At 31.6% G+C, this 21,900-nt stretch overlaps 1 protein-coding gene across 1 annotated transcript in view; it reads left to right on the top strand.

Moving 5' to 3' along the window:
* Window positions 1–21,900, top strand: part of LOC145259188 (medium-chain acyl-CoA ligase ACSF2, mitochondrial-like) — a 131,082-nt gene that overhangs the window by 6,496 nt on the left and 102,686 nt on the right. Inside the window, exons 2-5 of the mRNA XM_080116962.1 lie at window positions 11,241–11,432; window positions 13,271–13,457; window positions 18,777–18,905; window positions 20,687–20,740. Coding sequence (XP_079973088.1) covers window positions 11,302–11,432; window positions 13,271–13,457; window positions 18,777–18,905; window positions 20,687–20,740 — 501 coding nt within the window. The 5' untranslated portion in view covers window positions 11,241–11,301. The remainder of the gene's footprint in view (window positions 1–11,240; window positions 11,433–13,270; window positions 13,458–18,776; window positions 18,906–20,686; window positions 20,741–21,900) is intronic.

Here is a 21,900-nt window from a genome sequence, read left to right as displayed (position 1 = left end):
GGTAGATTTTTAAAAAGACGGTTCGTCAAAAAGTACTTACCTGTCCCATCCCCCCAGTTTTGGCGGTGCCTAGAGAATACACATCCGATAATATTTTTAAAAAATATTTTTACTTGTTTACTGTTGTTTTAAAAAAAAATTTAATTAATTTTTCTAAGTTTTCGTTTTCTACCTAGCTTTGAAAGTTTTTGGTCTTTCAACTTATTTTAAAGAGTTTATTTAGTTTAAAAAAAAAGAAAAAAAAAGTAATGTTATGAACAAAAAATGTCCGACATAAGAGGATCACGTTTTAGGAGGATTATTGCTTAAGAATAGAAAACTAAAGAAAATATTAAGGTAGATATAGTTTTAAAACGAGCCCCATCTCCAAAAGAAAATAAATTCGGGTAAATGTTTACTTTAACTACAACAGAACACCAACCAATAAAATTTGTTTTTATGTGGTTTTCGGGGTCGCTGACAACGAATCTGATATTCAAACTCATCGCAAATTTACCGTTTGCATGGTATTAACCCCTGAACCCTCGCACTATTTTGTGCCAACTCACCGCCATCGTTTATGCTATTCTTACATGATGTGTTCGCGCATGGACGCGCGTAATAAGGTGAATTGTCACATCGTGGAAGAATTTTTAAGCAGACATTTGAAATAAGTTTTCAAAAACAACAAAATGATGTCCATTTTTCTGTGTTACGTAGTTTTTGATGCTTTTTAATTGATCTAAACAAAAAAATAAAGTTTTCACGAGCGATTTACAAAAACATTTTTATTTTTCGTTTTTATTTTTTTGCATGGGGGGGAGTCATTCAATTATAGAACTTGTGCAACATTTAAGTGCTTCTATCTACAGTTTAATTTACCGTTTTTCCGCCCCCGCCCCATCGTTTTACCGTAACACGCCGACACACCGAGCAGAAACTGCAGAAGCAAAGCTCCTCTTTAATGTTGTACAAGTTCTATAATTGAATAACCCCCTGCAAAAAATAAAAAAACGAAAAATCAAAATGTTTTTGTAAATCGCTCGTGAAAACTTTATTTTTTTTGTTTAGATCAATTAAAAAGCATCAAAAACTACGTAACACAGAAAAATGAACATCATTTTGTTGTTTTTGAAAACTTATTTCAAATGTCTGCTTAAAAATTCTTCCGCGATATGACAATTCACCTTACTACGCACGTCCATGCGCGAACGCATCATGTAAGAAACGATGGCGGTGAGTAGTGGGCACAAAATAGTACGAGGGTTCAGGGGTTAATACCATGCAAACGGTAAATTTGCGACGGGTTTTAATATCAGATTCGTTGTCAGCGACCCCGAAAACCTACATAAAACCAAATTTTATTGGTTAGTGTTCTGTTTTAGTTAAAGTAAACATTTACCTAAATTTGTATATTTTTAGGTAACATCCCATAATATTTTAAAAAATTTATTTTTACATGTTTATTGTCTAAAAAAAATTAAATTGATTTTTCTAAGTTTTCGTTTTCTACCTAGCTTTATAAGTTATTGGTGTTTAAACTTATTTTAAAGAGTTTATTTAGTTAAAAAGAAATAACAAGTAATGTCGCACTCGATATTACTTCGTAAATAATTTTTATCAAAAGAAATGTCCGTAAATTAAAGAAAATACTGAGATAGATATAGTTTTAAAACGAGCCTCCCCATCTCCAAAATAAAATAAATTTATATATTTTTAAGTACTGCACAAGTAGGTGTGTCAGAAATTTCGTGAAAAATAGTGAATAATTCCACCCCGACTTTCCAAGCTTATAACTCCTCGAAAAATGTAATTCAAGCTCTAATTTTTTTTCAATTAAAGGAGCAAGGACCAAGGTTTCATTAAAAAAAAAAAAAAAAAAAAAAAAAAAAAAAACATGTTTTTTTTTTTTAAGTTTTTAAACTTCAGACTTTACAGGTAAATTTCTAAAAAACACACTACTTTTTTTGGTTTTAAATTTGAATATATATATTTATTTAAAAAGTAAATAATTAATTTACTCACCAAAGTGTTATATATCACAAATTGAAGAGAAAAGGTCTTTTCTCTTCAATTTGTGATATATAACACTTTGGTGAGTAAATTAATTATTTATTTTTTAATAGACATTTCAAAATGGGAGGCGTGAATTATTCGACCCCCTGACTTTCCAAGCTTATAACTACTCGAAAAATGTAATTCAAGCTCTAATTTTTTTTCAATCAAAGGAGCAAGGACCAAGGTTTCATTAAAAGAAAAAGAAAGAAAAAACAAACAACGTGGTTAAAAAAAAAAGGTTTTAAACTTCGAACTTTACAGGTAAATTTCTAAAAAACATTACTTTTTTTTGTTTTAAATTTGAATATATTATTAATTGACCTTTTATCTTCAATTTGTGATATATAAAACTTTGTTGAGTAAATTAATTATTTACTTTTTATTAGACATTTGAAAATGGGGAGGTCGTGAATTAAAAAAAAAAAACGTTTGTCTAAAATATTATATTCGGTTTATTGACCCTGAAAATATCGTAAAAATAGAATCAATAGAAAAATTTTGATAGATTTTGAAAGTTTAAAAACTGAAAAATATTGAGTTCGTAAAATTCATTACTGTTTAAAAAAAGAAAAAATATTTCTATTACTTTTAAAACAACTTTAATAGTTTATTTTGGAAGTATAATCCATAAAGAAAATAAACAACCCACTTTTAAAAGAGAAATTACGAGTTTTTTTTATATTTTATTCGCAGTTTCGTGTTAGGGGTGTCAAAAATTCCTACAAAAATTCTGATACACCTACTGCACAAGTGCCCCCCAAATGACTTTTAAACGATCCCCTCCCCTCCCCATGTTAAGAATGGCTTTCGAAATAATAACGTTATTATTTCAGCGCGGTACCAAACGTAGATAAGACTTATTTAAACTGAATTAATTCTTCTAAATAAAATAATTTCTTTCTTTGATAATACGTGTTTTCTTTCTTTATTTTCGTTTCGTAATGACACAAAAAGTGTTAAAACTAGAGTATTTTTTTAAATAAATATTTGGTTTCGGTTTTCGTATCTTGACTCCGTGATCAAGTATTATGGGGGTGCATAGTCTCTTTTAAAAACAATATTTCCTTCAAGGACGGTAATAAAATGTGTTTTCCATCGATATTTATTCAATAAGGGACCAGTTTTCCTACCTAGCAAAAGGTGGGATTTTTCCGGGTACGAGTTTTACGGGTACGGGTTTTCCGGAGACGAGTTTTCCCGGGACGAGTTTTCCGGACACCGTTTTCAACTCTTTGGTCAATGTCTAGATACTTTGCAACTCCAAAAAAAACTTTCCAATGACGTCTTTTATAGGTTTACGGAGGCGCTGAAATATAACATTTAAAAGTGGCGGAGAGAAATAATTTCATGATATGAAGAAATTGCTTTTTTAAAAAGTGGGGATCACTTTTCTGTATAAATTTAACATAAAATGAGCCCCCACTTCCTGGCCACCTGGTGATAATTTTTTTGTTTTGTTTTGTTTTTTGGGCTGCCTGAAATTTACTTTTGGGGGTGGGGGAAGGTTACTTACTTTTCATCTTAATCACTTTTTATAAAATTATGACTTTTATTGGTTTTAATGCTACATTAAAATTTGCCGCAAACAAGTACTTTTCCGGATATTAAGCAATGTAATTCTTTAGGATCTGCCAAACGATTGTGTAAAATGGACCGCATATTTCCGTGACGTCAGATTTGTGTTAACTATACGAACTATGGAAAAGCAGAAATGACTTAATCATTTTTTAAAACCTTTGTTTATCTTCTTCAAATTGCAATTAATAATTAATCTTTGTCATAATTTTGTTAGGTTTTAAGACTTACACAGTTTAACGATTAATATTATAAACATTTGTATATTAAATATGAAATACGGTTTTACTGAATGTTCATTTGGTTACCTACGGGGTTCCATATTTTGTTCGGTAAAAAGAGACAAACAAAATATGAGGGGGTCTACAAAACGTGATATTTGTGCAGTAATATTTTCAAATTAGTTTTAATCTGACGATAAAATAGCTGACAAGTCATGTTTATATTAAAACTTAAAATTTAAAAAAAAAATTAAACACAATTAATTAAAAATCTATGTTATAACGGAACATTTTGAAATAATGGAATTTTAATCGTTTTAATCTTTTAAAAATTAATTAATGTTTACGAAGTTTCTTTTTCTTGGCAATTCAAGTGATTATAGTATATATTAATTCGAAAAAACGCTATTAAAAAAAACATAATAATATTAAGTTTATATCAATTTTTTAATTGCAATTTCAAGGTAAATTTTTGTTATATACGTGTATTTAAATTTTTTTAAAATAAATATTTTTTACTTATTTGAACTCTTATGTTTCATAATAAATAGAAATTTCGATAGATTTAAATATATTTTGTTCGAATTTCGAAAAAATAAATATTGTGGGTGGGGTGGGGGGACACGCACTAAAAAAATATTTCCCTTCGTATATTTTACAAAAACTGCATTTTATATGTAATTTCATTTTAAAATGGATAAGTATCGAAAATTTCACGAAAATCTGCCCATTAGTTGATGTTTGGTAGATTTATTAAATACGGGTATGTTTTCACGTTCAGAATGTCTACTACATGGGAACGTTATTTTAAAGCGCCAATTATGTAAACACGATTTTCGTCTCGCAATTTCATTGTTTTCGTTCAATGAAAATTTTTTTTTTAATTATTACTGGTTTATTTTGCCCTTCTTTTAAATGGTACAAAAGTTATACCGATAATATTAATTTATAATAAAGTTACATCGTGTTACATATAGGGTGGAGTAATTCTGTGGTGAATTTTGGCAGTCCCTATAATTCTTTGTTATTATCAGTGATGGCCATTTATGTACGCGCAAGCACGCATATTTTTGACGTCAATGGCCACCACTAATAACACAAATGACCACCACTGATAACTTAAGGAATTACATTATTTAATATCCGGAAAATTACTTGTTTTGGTAAATTTTAATGCACTTTTCGTTTTCAGCATATCCGACAACATATAAAAATCGTCATTTTATAAAAGTAATTGTTAAGGTGGAAAGTATATAAATTTACCGGAATTACATTAATATCCAGAAAACTACTTGCTTGTGGCAAATTTAAATGTGATATTCGTTTTCAGCATACTGGAAAAATTTTAAAGTCGTCACTTTAAAGGTGATTGTGAAGGTGGAAAAGAAGTAAAAATTTAATTAAAGCTTTCAGGCAACCTAAAAATATTTAAACAAAAAAAAAAATAAATAAATGATCACTGGGTGGTCCGGAAGTGAGTGCTCATTTTACGTTAAATTTATATAGAAAGTGATCTGTACGTTTTGGAAAAAGTAATGTCTTCATATCATGAAAACTATTTCACTGCGCTACTTTCAGCGCCCCCAAAACCTATAAAACTCGTAAAGGGTTTTTTAGAGTTGAAAAGAATCTAGACATTGACCAAAACTTTTAAAAAAGTAAATTAAGATTTTATTTCAGACGAAGTACAAGTTAAGACGACGAATGGGTGATGTGGCACTTTTGTCTCTAATGGAGTGTTTTGGGGATTTCAAGTTCCCTGAGAACTATTTTGGCAATGACCCAACTCGAGTTCAGTTTGGAGACGACAGTGATAAATTTTTATAAAACATCGAATAGACTTTTGTATTATTGGGATTCATCGAACTACTGTTCTCCTCTTGAGATTTTCACAACATTTACGTTGCTGGCAGAACAAGAGTACACTACCCCCATGAAATAAATAAAGGGTTCCACTCAAAATTCTATCCAAATTTCCGAGTTCAACAGAAACATGCCAGAGTTTGACAAGATACACCTGAAGAAGGTCGGAGGTTGCATCGACCAAAATATTATGAAAATCACACTCAAGATGAGAACAGTAGTTCGAAGAATCCAAATAATATGAATAACGAATCCTCATCTCAAAAATTCAGAAACATGAATAGCCTTTGACAAAAAGTAGTCTAAGCTGTTGTTGAAATAGCTTTTTTAGCAAGTTCATCCTTGAAGGCTTTGAGTTTGAGAAGGTGATAGGGCATAAAATGGGGGGGGGGATTCGAGCCTCGCTTTCAGTTTCGCAATGGTTAGGTCACGTTGTACTCTGTCAACGCATGATGTCACAGGAGATTATTAACCCTTTGAATGAACATACAAAGTCAATTAATCTCATTGCACTGCTTCACCATTCAAACACGGAACATGTTTGAATATATAGTTAAGTGTTAGTTTTACTCATTTAGAACTGCTTTAAAGCTTCACTGCTCACTCATTTTACAACCAGATTTTAAACAATTTTTACAGTTCATAGGTCACCGTCAGACCTATATTTTGAATTAATAAATTTTCAATTTTCCTTCATTATAATAAAAGTTATAATAAAATTACTGGTGTTCAAAAGTCTTCACATAAGTAAGGAACGTGAGAGACGATTTCTTCTGATTTGCTGTTGGTGGTAACCAACAGCAAATCAGAAAACAACATTGACGTTTTAGAAACGATTTCTTCTGATTAGCTGTTGGTTGCCATAGCAACTTTTTCAACATTGACGTTTTATCTCCAGTTTTCAATATTTTTTTTTTCATAAAACCACAGTATTTTAATAAATGAGTTACAATTTCTATAATGTATGTATTATCTTCTTTTATTGTAATAATAAATATTATTTTTGAATATATAAATAATTTATAAATAAATATAAAGAAAAACCAAGACTTTAGGATTTTTATTGTGTTAGTTAACAACAATTATATAGAGAGGTTCGTTTATTTTATTTTCTGATTATAATGCTAAAGACAGAGAGGTATTTTGAGTGTCGTTTATCTTGGTGTTTGTGCCTAGCAGAAGAAAAGGAAAGAGTAAGCTTTTTATTAAAGTTTTCCCATGTCGTCGACACCTTCATAAATTATAGCGAAAATGTCGCTTACATGCCATCTTATTTGGATTATATAGAGAGAGTTAACAAACATGATGCTCTTTGCCATGCTATGGTTGATAATCTTTCACAACGTCGCCCATTAATTCTGTTTCTCTTTTTTCCCCTTCTTTCTGTTTATTTACTAAATTATGTATTTTATTATTTGATTTTTTTTTATTTAGTCAATTTAAGAAATTGGTAATAACTTTTTTATTGATTGTTGATAATGAGCATGAAGTTGAACACAAAAAATAAAATATTATTTCAAAGCAAAGCATGGAAAAATCATGGATTACATAGAAAAATGCGATCATGAAAAATAATATGGTTAAGATTAAATTTAGAAAAAAAAAAACTAGTTGTTAAAACTAGAAAAGAAGAAGACAAGATATTCTAGTAAAAATATAAATTTATGACTTAAAATATTGCAGTATTAAGAATTTACATATAATGTTAAATTGAATTTACATATAATGTTAAATTGAATTTACATATAATGTTAAATTGAATTTAAAAAAAAATTAATCTTAATCTTAACCATATTACTTTTCATGTTCGCATTTTTCTATGTAATTTAAAATATGTTTAATGTTTGTTTTTTTAGGTACCTCCAATGCGCACCACAGATTTAACTTCCCCTTATAGTTAACACGATGCAAATGTAATTTAATGTAATATTATCATCCTAACATTGTAACATTTAAAAGAAGAAGCTTTAAATAAACCGCTAATTTATTTTTACATCGTACGAAAATAATGAAAATGCTAGACTAAAATCGTGTTTACATTATCGACGCCTTAAAACAACGTTTCTCTGGAGTGATCATTTTGAAGCCGTAAATATACCCATGTTTAAAAAATATAACAAAAATCAAATAATGGTCAGATTTTCATGAAATTTATTCATTTTTAATTCAATTTACATATTAAAAGTAAGTTTCGTAAAATATATGAGGGGAAGGAGTTTTTTTCCCGCCTATATTTTATGTTATGAAAACTAAACAAAATAAATCTAGGTCCAGAAAAATTGCAACATTTTATAAAGTTGAAGTGTTTAAATAATTAAAAATATATATATGTATGTATATATATATTTACTATAATAATTATTTAAATAATTATTAAATCATTTTTTGTAATGGTTATATATATATATATATATATATATATATATTATTAATTATTATTTAAATAATTATTAAATCATTTTTTGTAATGGTTATATATATATATATATATATATATATATATATATATATATATATATATATATATATATATATATATATATATATATATATATATATATAACCATTATAAAAAAATGAACCTAAAATCAATATTATGTTTTAAAAAATCAACATTTTTTCTCAACAATATATATTATAATTAGTTAAATTGCAACAACAAAAAAAAACAGAATTCTAAAAAAATAATTAATTTTTAAAAGATTAAAATAGAATAAAATTCCACTATTTCCTGATATGAGATTTTAGATTTTTGAGTAAGGTTTTCCAATTTAAAAAAAATGTTTTTATATAATATAAAAAAATGACTAGAAAAAAGCAAGTTCAACTACAACTTGAAATTATTTTAATTGTTAAAAGATGTTTATTTCTGGGAGAGGGTCAACTTGAGTTTAGCGCTTATTTTAAAAAAAATTGTATGGAGGTCTCTAATTAATAAAATTATCATAAACTAGAACAAAACATGCTGCTTACCTGATTCAATTAAAGCAATTACGGCCCTCTGTAAAAAGAACACACAATTACACGTAGACACAAAATGATGACGTGGCTGATAGTGTGCAAAATGGTGGTGATTTTACACAAAAATTGCACATCCCTATTGTTTTTCTTTTTTAATTTTAACTTATCTTGCCGTTGGTAGCATTTATTTGTTGTATATTTCTCCTTTTCGTTTTGTTGTCAATAGTAATAAATGCTTGAAAACATTTTTGGTATTTAATAGTATAGCCACCATAAGTTACTCTTGCACCTAACTTTTTTTAAAGTGTTTATTTAAGTTGAAACTCAATGCACCCGAAATTCTGCCATCTTGTTCTAACTTACGAACTCAGTTATACATGTTTTAAGCTTAAAAAAAACGCCTTAGAATAAGTAAAAACACTAAAAACGGTACATGCGCATCTATGACACCGCTCTCAAATAATAACGTTATTATTTAAAAATGCACTCTTGTTATGAGAAGGGTGTTTTGTAAATACTTTGTACTTTCATTTAACAATTTAATAAACAAATATATCGTAAAAAATCGAATTTCACTTGAAAATACTATTTTAAAATATCCTAAAAATTTATCCGGGTAGGAAGAAGAGTACATTATCTTGCCTTTGGAAGGAGTCCTGAGAATCACTCAAAATGTCATAAGTAAAGAAAATAGGAAAAATAACGACAGGAAAAACTGGGCAGGGGGGGGGGGCTAAAAGCCAGCACAAACCAAAACGAAGGCGGGTATGTTTCTATCACTCCCCCTCTAGAAGAGAAATTTAAGTCATCAGTAAAAAATAAAAACCTTGGAGGTTTGCAGAGCGCTACTAAAAGCACTACTAAATATTATTGAGGATGCCTTCATAGTACTACTAAATTTAGTGCCTCACCCTCCTTTCTTTGTTAAAATTTCTTAAATGTCTCACCCTCCATTCTTGTTAAATTTTCTTTCTTAATAGTTAAATTGACACAAAATATTTTTCAACTTTTTAACTCTAACTAGGAAATTGAGGAAACAGCAACCCCAAATACAGAAGTTTTAACATCTATGTAAGAATTCAGACGTTGATAAAGTGCCATATCACGACATGTAGTATGACGTCAGGGCACGTTAATGGCATAAGTATGGATAGTCACGTAATTGGAACACTTTCAGGTCTTATAGATAAAAGTGGGATCACCACAAAGGCAAATAAGGACAGTAGTGAAGTCGTGAAAATTAAAAAAAGGACAGGAGAAAGAGAAATTCTTGGGATGGGGGAGAACTGTTTCGCAAGGCAGTCAAGCCCTGCTAAAAAAATCTTTCTTCATTTGGATCAGACAAAGAATGACATCTATGAGGTATAGTAGCGACTTTCCATTTCAAACAGAGTATATTGAAATGGTGAAAAACGTTATAAAAATTATAGAATTAAAAATTGAGCAGAAGCACACATGATATTATCGAGAGTCATCTACGCAATGTCAAATTTGGAAAATTGAGGCGCAGTTGCTGCTAATGATCAAAAGATCATGCATCAGGGTGTCAACTGGTGCAGGACAAGTACAGAAAACAAAATGTCATGAAAGCATTATAAGGACAAAGATTAAGGAGGAAGAATTGCTGTTTTCTGTGTTAGAATCTATTCATTTAACGCTAATTGTTGGCTAGTTTTTGATCTTGAACTACTTGTTTTTAAGCTCATACCTTGTCTGGAGCGATTTCCTTATTATTTTTAATATTTGCAGGACTTATCTATGGAGTTGATATTATCGTTTAACTAGCAGTTCTAAAGTTCTTTCATGTAAGATGTAACAAAGAAGCAAATTTCTTCAATTGTAACTTGGCTCATTAGCCAAGTTGGTATACTAGGTGACGTGATTGGTTCTTTCCTAGTGCACCAGAGGCATTATTACAAATGTGGAGTTCATGTAATAGAAGAAACTACTCACAAAAACGGCTGTACATCTGTTTGGCCTGTCATCTGCAATTATTGCTTAAAGAAAAAAAGATAAAGAACGTGTGTTTAGAGCTGGATTATTTTTATATGCAACATTAATTTGCATATGCTGCTTTAAAAGGAAAGAATTGGGGAGAGGCAGTTGAATGTTTGGCAGCTGAAAGAAAATATCGAAGCTGGGATTTGTTGGTGTGAATTACAGTGTTGGCAAAAAGGAGTTCCATCAGATTTTCTTTCGGGATTACATTTAAATAGCAGTTCTAAAATTCTTGCATATAATTTTGCAAGAAGGGAGCCATTGTTCTTTTGTTACATCTGTCTTAGACAGTAAAGAGGAATATTTCTTCAATTGCACGTAGGTTTATTAGCCAAGTTGGTTTGTTACGTGAACTGTGATTAGTTGTTTCCCAATGCACCAGAAGCTTCATTACAAATTGTTCAAAGGGAGGTGACTCTGAATGTCTTAATAATTTTACAAAAGCAAAGTGAAATAATTTCGATATTCGAATGATCCCAATACTACAATTGAAGCATGTTTCCCATTAATTCAACAAGATCCAAATTTTAAAATAATCTTCATTTTGTATTTTCGTTGACTCTATTTTTATTTTTTTAATTTTAGTGACTACCATTGCTGAAAATTTTGTTGTTTGTAATAAGCAGATCCCAGGGCAACAAACAACATGTTGTTAATGTTACCCAGTCGTACCATTTTTTATCGGAGTTACCAAAAAGTTAAAGGTTTTTCAAACAAAAAAGGACTTTTGTACAATCATCAAAATGGATTGGCCTTAACTGCAACAAACGTTAACAGGTAGGTTTTCTAATCTATTTTAATATTTCATTTTTAGTTTTTTACCTTTTGTTGTATTCACACAAGAAGCAATCGTAGCCGGCCATACACAAATACATGATGCTTTTAACAGAAATAAATTTCATTCTGTCTCATGCTGCAGTGCTGCACACTCTATATATCAATATGGTGTTTCTTAATTTTCTTCATTTCTATGTATCAATGTGACAGTTTTTTCCCTCTGGACCAAAATACCGTAGGTTTGCAACAACAGATGCCACATACAAATTTATTAGGTTTAACTATTAGCCATTACCTTATTTAACTATAGAGCGACATTTTAGCCACAGTAATTCGTAATATTGAAACATTACATTTAATCCTAGGAGCGCCATCATTATCATTGTCATAACCTACAGGGGAAGTAGTTTCCATTTCACCCCCTAATCGCCAAGTACTACCACCACCACCCACTAACACCACATATTTGTACTCTCAGGGGACTTAAATTTACATGATGCTTTTAACAGAAATAAACTTCATTCTATCTCATGCTGCACACTCTATATATCAATATGGTGTCTCTTCATCACCAAACACAATTCTTGAGTTTATAACCTTTCCTCTTCTTTTTCTTTTGCTCATTATCTGTATATTGACTTAGAGTGTTATGCATATAAAATCTCGCCCATACACGAGAGTTTCATATTGGGAGTTTTTAAAACATTGCATTGAGATAGTTATTTTTTTTTTCTTTTTCTTTCCAAGATACCTTTGCTCAACATGCCAAATAAGTGCATTGCCACTTTTATAACTTCTATCACACTCTAACATAGGACCAACCAAATAACGTCACAGCACCTCTAGTAGCAGTTGGACAAATATAAATACCTAATAGTGTTAATACACTTAATTATAGTACCACTACATTTGTATTGATTATTACCGGTCTGGAAGAACACCACACTTTGCTACAACAACTTTCTCAAAGAAGAGATGTAGCTTGTGTTTCTATTATTTTCATGGAATGTACTTGACTTAACTTCAATATTTGATTCATCTTTATAAGACATTCACAGCAAGAACTCGTTTGCTACTATACTTGAAAAAAACTTTCCTTCCTCTGTGCATCTAACATTAGGGGACTTTCCATGAACAAGGTTATGAACTCAAGAATTGTGTTTCCAAGTTCTTTCCAAGAATTTCCCACCTGTGTTAGACATTACCGTAAAGCTGAATACCTTTATGTAATTGTTTGAATTATGGGGATGAGTCTCCTTGCTGCTTCAGCTGCTTGGAGACTAGGTAGAAAATACAAGTCAAGAATCCGTTCTTGACAATCAGCCCAACAGGTGCGGGGCCAGGATCTGGCCCAGTACCTGTCAGACTGCAATATGCCACCTGGGTATTACATAGGAGGTCCACCCTCTCAGGCCTTGCCACCCAGCTTTCAGGTGGGGCAAGTTTATCGCTTGTTGCCTGAGCGCCCCTGCTGGAAAATGCTGGTGGGGATGCCCAGGCAATTTTTGCTAGGCCAGAGTGCTCCTCCTTTAAGGGCGCTGACTGATTATCCCTATTTTCTGACCTTGTGTTACATCTTGCCGAGATGAGCAGCAAGTAAATATCTAGCATGAAGCTGATTTCCAGCAGATCCCTTCAAATTCAATGGCACCAAATACTTGTCATAAACTGTCCTCATAAATAAGCAAACTTTGTTCATCACATTTATCATCAATCCTCTCGTCATATTCTTCATCATCTGGCTGACTATCCATCTGCCTCATTAAATAAAGCTTGAAGTCTCGTTAGATAAAAAGATAGAAAATCTATGCTGAATTGACTTTCCTTTTCTTTTTCAGATCCTCTTCCAGCACATCTCAGCATCAGTGGACGCAGAGTTATATTCATGAAGCTTCTAGCGTCAAATTAAAAGGAATCACAGTTGGAAAACTTTTCCAAGAACAAGTTGAGAAAACTCCTGATAAGGAAGCTTTCATTTTTTATACAGAAAAAATCCGTAAAACATTTTCTCAATTCCTGGAAGAGGTATGATCTTTTAATGTTATATGAAAATACAGTGCTCCTGCAGTGTAATGAGTTTTCCATCAAATGCAATTTGATAAAATCTCTCTTATGTACATACAAATCATGTCGAAATTAGTATAAATTCCAAAAATTACGAAAAATGATCCAATAGATGAGCTAGATGTATTTGTCAATAAAAAAAATCATAGACAGTAACGGTCAGACACTTTCTACTTTTGCAATAGCAGATTGCAAGGAAAGTAAGGGAGATTAGTCAGTTTGTTATACAAAATTGGTTGCACAACTTTTCCACATTTAAATCAATAATTCAATGAATTCAGTTTTTACTTGATCATTTAACGTATTTTTTGGAACTTATACTCATTATACAATTCCTTTCTGCAGGTAGTAGGGTTCTTGATGTGTGTGCTATCGGTTTCAAATCTAAATCTGGGTTGTAATGGGTGAGGAATTGTTTCGATATGAGCATCTCTTTTAGCTTTTTGAACACCATCTTGCATTCCGTGGTTCAGTTTTAAACCTCGTCCTTCCTAAGTAGTTCATTTAAAGGTGGGTGGGCAATGTGTGAGGTCAAGTCTCCCCTTGCTGTTATTTCAGATCAATTGAAACCATAGCAGTAAGTTTTAGTCTCCCCAGAGATTTTGGGGAAATATATATATATATATATATATATATATATATATATATATATACTAGTAATCAAATTGAATATGGAAATGCTCATATCTTTGGTTCTATGAGATGAAACTACATGAAAATTTACATGCTTTTTGAAGATTCTATGATTAAAATTTTATGACAATTGGTAAAAAAAGAACCTATATTTTCAAACCAATAAAATATGCCCAAATTTGCCTACATTTGTATATATATAGTGTCCTGGCAGACCAGCTTTAGTTTTGCCACTTTGGGATGAATTATTCTTTTTTTTTCTTTTTTTTTTTTGCTTTCTTGTTTCCCTTGTGGCGTTGCTAGGCCACTAATATAAAAAAATTCGCCTGTCATCCTTTTTTTTTTTTTAAATGGAATCGCCCGATTGTCAAAGACAAGATGCTAGCAAGCAATAAACAAGCAAGACCCACAGAATTTAATTATAGACTAAAGATGCTGTGTGTATTACAAAGGATGTTTTATTATTTTTTGATAATGTTTATATTTTTTCTTAAAAATGTTTTCAGTGTTTGTGCATAAAATGTCCAAATACTTAGATTCCATCTCCCTCCCCTGTCCTCCGCGTAACTTAATTTTTATTTTTCTGTATTTTCTTCTCATTTTTCATATATTCTCCCTCCTCCACTCTAATCCTCACCTTCTTATTTCCCTGCCTCTCCGCTACCAGTCTCCTCACTCTTACATTACTTTTCTTTTCTACACTGCATTCAGTGCCTCTTGACTTCTTTTAATTTAGACCTAGTTTTTCTTCAAGTTATGTATCTTTAATTCTCTTAATTTTTAAAGATTCACATTTTTTGCTCATTTTTATTTTTTGTATTTTTCTTCTCATTTTTCATTTATTCTTCCTTCCCTAATGTCCTTCCCTATCCCCTCCCCTCCTTCTCTTCTTTCACTTCTTTTAAAATCTAGACTGTTTCTTTTCTAGGTTGTATTTAGCATCTCTTAATTTTAACTTTTAAAATTATTTTGAAAGTTCACATTATATTTTTAGATTACCTGCTGTTGTTTTTTTTTTCTTTTACTTTGTCTTTTTTGTGTTTTATGTTTTTAATTTTGACATTTTTTTGTTTACATTATTTAAAATTTTTCTAAATTATTTTTTTAAAAGTTCACGTTTTTGTAACTTTTCAAACATTATCAATTACAAGTGTTTCTCATGTCGAAAAATCTTGGTATTATATTATCAATTAACTCAAATGACTTTGCAATTCACGTTGCATCCCGTCATACAATGCTTAACAACCAACTGTTCAATAATTCAAGTTCACGTATGGTTTTCCCGATCGTCATCTCAATGTTCACGCTTCTTGTAGTGATCTTGTTTGACACTGAAATCAGAAGGTCGCATATCAACCACAAAAAGATGGGTCAGTTAATCAAGCAATGAACACATTATTATGAATTTATTTAGTCGAGTTCGTCTTTGAGCTATAAAGCAACAGGGGGGAGGGGTAATAGTCGGCTTTGATCCGAAGTGCATTACTTCATTCAATCGTTGTTCCATCTTGACTTACCGATCTCATCCGTTCACATCCGTTTTCTCACATCACTTCTGCTTTTGGTTCCCAAGCTAGTAAATTGCTCTAAAGGGTTAACCGCCTGAACCTTGTTGACCCTTGGTCTCTGATGCATCTTATTTATGCTTCAGTTTCCTACAAACACAATTAAACCAAATGATTACTAGTTGATGTATCCAACAATATTTAACATTTGTCTGATATATATGGCTAGACTTTTAGAAGCATTTTTTTTTTTGGTTATTTTTTTTTACCTTTTTGAGGAGTGAGACTTTTTAGAGCGTCTCCTCCCTTCTTCACTCCGGTTCAAAATGCAAAATCTAGTAATCGTTGGCTTTAAATGTGTGCATTATTTAAAAAAGCCAACACTTTTTTTTAAATCGAGTTCTCACATAAATAAAACTTTCCATAAAAAAATACAAAAAAAAAAAAAATATCATAAAATAATAAAAATAAGTAACCGTACGATAGAGTATCTAATTCCCAAGCTAAATAATATATGATTCTCTTTTAAAAGACTTTTAATAATAAATCAGTTGAAGAAAAGATTTGCAAGTGTTTGTCTCAGGTTTAGGAAAAAAATGGGATTTGCTTCCTATTGAAGACAAATTCATTCTCTTTCGTCTACTAATGCAGACTAATAAAAAGACCAGTGGGTTATCAGCATATTTCGATGTTGCCCGGGATTGAATAACAATTAACTAATGTTCCACTCATCCAATACTTTTATTGTCATCAAAATTGGTGAAATCGCCATTCAATCAAAATCGATTGATTGCTTGTTCTATTCAGGAACCCACCATGGTAGACCAGGAGGAAGCTTTACGTGCCTCCCCCCACACAGTAAGTTAGTCTACAATATGTTGTAATCTACATTGCACTGTAGAAAACTTACTGTCGATTTTATAAAATTATTTATATATAATCTGTTGAATTAAAGTTAAAAATGCAAAAGTCAAGTATCATGGTTCAATTGTGCTCTAAACAGAAATATTCATTTCCAATGCATCCCTATTCAATAGAAAACTCCCCTAGCCAGCAAAACATCATTAACACGAGCACCAGGCAAATCTCACACCTGTTTTCCATGCAGTTCAATCCCAAGGGTTTTGATCAAAGGTTCAATCATGTTGAATCATTTCTGATGTATTGAAACCAGGTTTTCCTTGGTCGACTACGCTCTCTAATGCCAAAGATGTGTAGATGTGTTATGGAACTGATGAAAGAGGTGGCACACTGTACCTGAACAAACCAAGACGCCAAACATGTAAAGCAACCAAGTTTCTGATGAAGCTTGATTGAAGGGATCCACCTATAACAGAATGTAATTTTATAGGGCGAAATGGTGCTTGGCCAGTTTTTAGACACCAGGCAAATATCAGGCCTGCTTTCCATACAGTTCAATCCAAAAGTTTTATATCTGTAATGTTACATGTAGTTAAATAATTGAAGCCAGGCCTTCCTCAGCAGAAAACGTTTTCTAGAACTTGTGATATCCAGGCATGTTATGGAGTTGGTGGAGGAAGTAGCATGCTGTATATGGCTAAATCACATGAGACAGTGCATACGATATTCAAAATTCAACGAATCCCATGCTTCTGATGAAGCATCTCTGATCATTTTCTCCAATTTGCAGCTGCACATTCACCTAATCATTGCAGATCAGAAGCGTTTAGGGTCTACCTCACTGCCATACAAGATGACAGAACAGACACATGTTGAAATGTTTTGTTTGTTTCCTTTCATGGCATATCAACATCTTTCAGATTATGTAATATCAAATCCTGTCATTTTGGTAAAATTCATTCTTTTTGTGGACTGTTATCCTCATCTTCATAGTTTTTGTTGTCTCACTACGTTTCAGCCGACTCATCCTTTGGCCTTCTTTAGGTGATTAACTGAGACAGAATAGAAATGTTGAGTTTTGTAACTTATCCCCAGTAATTACTGCCTTCCATAATTGTTGTCTCACCACGTTTTAGCCAACTAATCCTCTGGCCTGCTTGGGTGAGATTGAAACTGTTATCTTCAGACAATGCTCACCTGAAACCATAGAGACTCGGCACCACTATCCACTATGCCACGAACCCCAAAGAGCGATCAAGATTGGATTTTATGTTCTTATAAATCCACTTTTGTTTTTATTTGGTCTTCCATTGTTGGATCTGTACTGAATGGAATTATTTTATTTATTTAGTTTTTAAAAATTATTTTTGGGATTCTTTGAGATGAAACTCCATAATTTGTGCAAAAGTTATGAATCCTCATCCCAAAAGATTCCAAAAATAATAAAAATAAAATAAAAGTTTTTATGCTTCAAATTTTTTATATTTTTAAATATTTATTCATAATAATAGTGACGTCATGTTCAGTGAAAAATATTGGAACACATTTTTCTGAATTTGTGAAATGAAGATTTTCATTATTTTGATTGTTTGGACTACTATTTTCATCTTGAGTGTTATTTTCACAACATTCTTGTCAATGTAATCTCCTTCAACTGACTCTTGTCAAGGGATCTTTCTGTCAAACTCGGGAATCTGCACGAAATTTGAAACAAAACCCTTAATTTAATCCACAATGGTAACATACTTTCTTCCGTCAGCCATGACTGAGTAAAAATCTTAAGTAATTCATAATTTTATTCTTCGTATTGCTTGCATTGTGGATTGAACCTTCAACCTCCAGAACTGAACTCTATCTAGCACTTTATCTCTAACACCATAGCTTTTGCGAATTGCTTATGATTTCAACCTCAAGAAGAGTGTAACTTACAAATTAATTTTACCAAATACTTTACTACGCTCGGGGTCCATGTCGTCATGGCTGACAGAACGAGAACATGCTACCACTGTGGATTTTATAAAAGCTTTCATTCAAACTTTTGTGCAGATTCCTCAAGTTCGACAGAAAGAAACACCTGAAGAAGGTCGGGTGTTACATTGACCGAAATATGAAAATAACAGTAAAGATGACAACAGTAGTCCAAATAATAAAATGGAACACATGTTAGTAAAAATGTAGGACACAAAATAATCGTTAGCTTTACATGACCATGTTCCTTTTTCTTTCAATTTTAGCACATACGAATGAAACTAATAATGATTTTCTTTTAATATTTTCACAGTGCGACCAACTGGCAGCTGGATTTTATTGTTTAGGTGTACAAAGAGGAGACAGGCTTGGTATTTGGGGACCAAATACTTATGAATGGCTGCTGACAAAGTTTGCTGCATTTAGGAGTGGAATAATATTGGTAAGTACTATTTTTATTTACCCGATTCCATCATTGTATGGACTCTTCCTGACTATATGAATAGAGTATTAATAGAAAATAAGAGAAATAAGAAAACAGTCTCTGTCAATCCATTACTGCTGTACTTTTAATACCTTTTGTTCATGTTATTTATTTTGGATTTTTAAGACTATAACAACAAGTATACATGAAATCTTAGGATTAGATTTATTGTTATATCATAACCTTTTAAAAAATCTTTTTTCATTAGGGGGTCATTGCTTATCAATGCTAAAAGGCCACTCAAGGATAAGGATTGATGAGTATTGGATAGACCGTGAGGCAATGCCGTGATGATTGGTAATAGTGGAACTTGAGTAAAGTTTGATTATTTAAAAGCATGGCTCAACAAGAACTTATTTACATTAGATTTGAAAACAACCCTGTTATAGTCAGCTAAGAAGTAGCTCTGCGGTATTGTGTTCCACAGACGAAACTTTGTTCATAGAATTTGCTTTATTTAATTTAACCATTCAAATCATACTTACAAATTATAACTTATTTTTTGTTGGGTATTTCTGTGCGTGACAGCATGTGGCACAAGAACCAAGATCGCTTTGTAAACTAAAATCAAAAGTAATTAGACACGCTCATCGAATTAACCATAATTAATTAATGCAGTATCTTTTGGGAAGAGAATGATTTATTATCCAGAGATTTTAGTAAAAAAAAAAACAGCAAACAATGAAGAACTCATAAAAAATGTGCATAAAAACCAAATTAAATACTGGCAGACCAGCATCCAGGCCAGTATCCAGGACTAAAAGGGCCTATCAACCCATTTATACATCAAACAGGAAGAGGCAAACACAATGCTGTAAATCGTATCTCTGGAAGTGGCACTCCAGCTATGGCAGAGGCCAACATTTCAGCCATCAGGCCTTCATGAAAAAGGTCCTGGTCCTCTATCTCCCATTATTTATAGCAACAGAAAATTAAAAAAACAAGAAGTTTAAAACTCCTGCCATGATCAGCTACTCAAAAGAGGCTGCTGTTTAAGTTAATGTTTGAAAAGTGGAGTAAAACATCACATGAAATCTTGGCCAAGTAAATAAAAGAAACCAAATCTTCCTGATGCAAAGTGACGAATTGAAGGAAACAGAGAGACAGAGAGACTTAATATATGTAAGCTCATGGCTTAATTAGTCAAACACTCAACAAAACATCTTAACATATGTTTTCTGTCATCAATAGCTTCCAGCAACTGCTACTCTCTCAATTGCTCATCTAAAGCAACATCCACTAAACCGCATCACTTCAAATTCTCATGGAAGAGCTTATTTTCTCTGTTGACTTTTGTCTGGCTTCCTGACATAAAATGCACTAAACATTGATGTGATAATCAAAAACAAAAATTTTCCTCTACAAAACAATCAAACCAAACCCCATCAATAAATAATCAAAAAAAGATATGCAGTAAAACAAAAACAACCCAACCAAACATCATGAATAAATAATTGAAATAAGAAACTTGAAGCATAAAATTTTTTTCCATAATTACTCGATTTGGCATTAAATTTTGCAAAAAAAAAAAAAAGGTTGATATGCCGTAAAACAAAAACAACCCAACCAAACATGAATGAGAACAAAATAACAGACATAGACGGTTATCTGGGGAGTCTCAATAATCACTCAAAAATCGAAAATTAAGCAAATTACTGGTAAAAATGTGCCCCGACCCCCGTAACAACCTTACAAAGTTTTGTGAAAGGTTTTTTAATACTTCATGTGTTTCTTTTTAGGTCAACATCAACCCAGCCTACAAAAAGAATGAACTTGAATATGCAATAAATAAAGTAGGTATTCTTCCTTTTTATCTCATAATTATTTCGAGAACAGTTTTTTTGTGTGTCATCGAATATCAGGTTACAATGGATATGAGTACATCCGGGTCTTTTCTCCTCACAAGATCCTCACAAGAATATGATTGGTTGATTAAGCCATAAATACTGACTGGTAGAGCAGCTTGGAGAGACGTCTAAAGGTATACCAAAAGCCTTACACGTAAGAATATACAAACTCAAGACTACAAATACTCATTTAATATTAGATTATTATTCAAATATATAGCCATGATCACTCAGCTACTTCAAACGAATTTATCGGTAGAGTTTTCAAAAATCAAATCGTTGAATTTTGACCACTTGACAGCCAAATTTCTGGCCGAAAACCGATTAAAAAATTTTCCCAAATCTCAGGACCCCTTATGCCAAATCTCGAGTCTGTAGACTGAAAATTGACTGAGTAGTTTGGTAAGGAAATGTACACACAGACACACACACACTTTTACAGATATATAGATTTTATGTTTAAAAAAATAATATGATTTAGGAATCTTGAGTAGGACGACCCTTGGTGTGCATCCGGTATTATGGTAAATGAGAACTAGGACTAGCATAGACAAGCAAAAGTACAGTCATGAGGATGACCATAGAGCCCTTCTTCCCCAATTTATGAGTGGCCTTGTGCCTAATTTTTTGTTTTGTAATTTTTATGAAATAAAAAGTATATACGTTAAAACGTCAAAACGTTACAGGAAGATAAGAATTAATGAAATTGTCAGTTTGCAATGAGAATATCTTGAGAGGAAATAATAGACGAAATGGTCAGGATTTGATTATTTAAGTGAACAATATGTCTTTTCTCTTACTCAAAGAAGTAAGAAAGGCTATCTATCTATCTATCTATATATCTATCTATATATCTATTAAAGGAACTTTGTGTGAATTCATTTCCTATGGACTCAGAAACGGATGGGCCGATTTTATGAAATTTCACACAAATTTACTTTATGTATCTGGTAGTGTTCTTAGATAGGTTTTGTATTGAAATATCTTTGATAAGTATCGATAATCGATGATCGATAATCGAAAAAATCCAATAAAAGTAGAAACAGGCGATTTTGACCAAAGTTAACATTTTATACAGCCTAACATCACACGTGCATTTAGTAAGT

This window comes from Euprymna scolopes, chromosome 34 (assembly GCF_053919585.1).
Source record: "Euprymna scolopes isolate OS-2025 chromosome 34, ASM5391958v1, whole genome shotgun sequence".
Lineage (NCBI taxonomy): Eukaryota > Metazoa > Mollusca > Cephalopoda > Sepiida > Sepiolidae > Euprymna > Euprymna scolopes.
The sequence above is the reverse complement of the archived record's forward strand: the minus strand, read 5'-3'. Positions and strand labels throughout refer to the sequence as shown.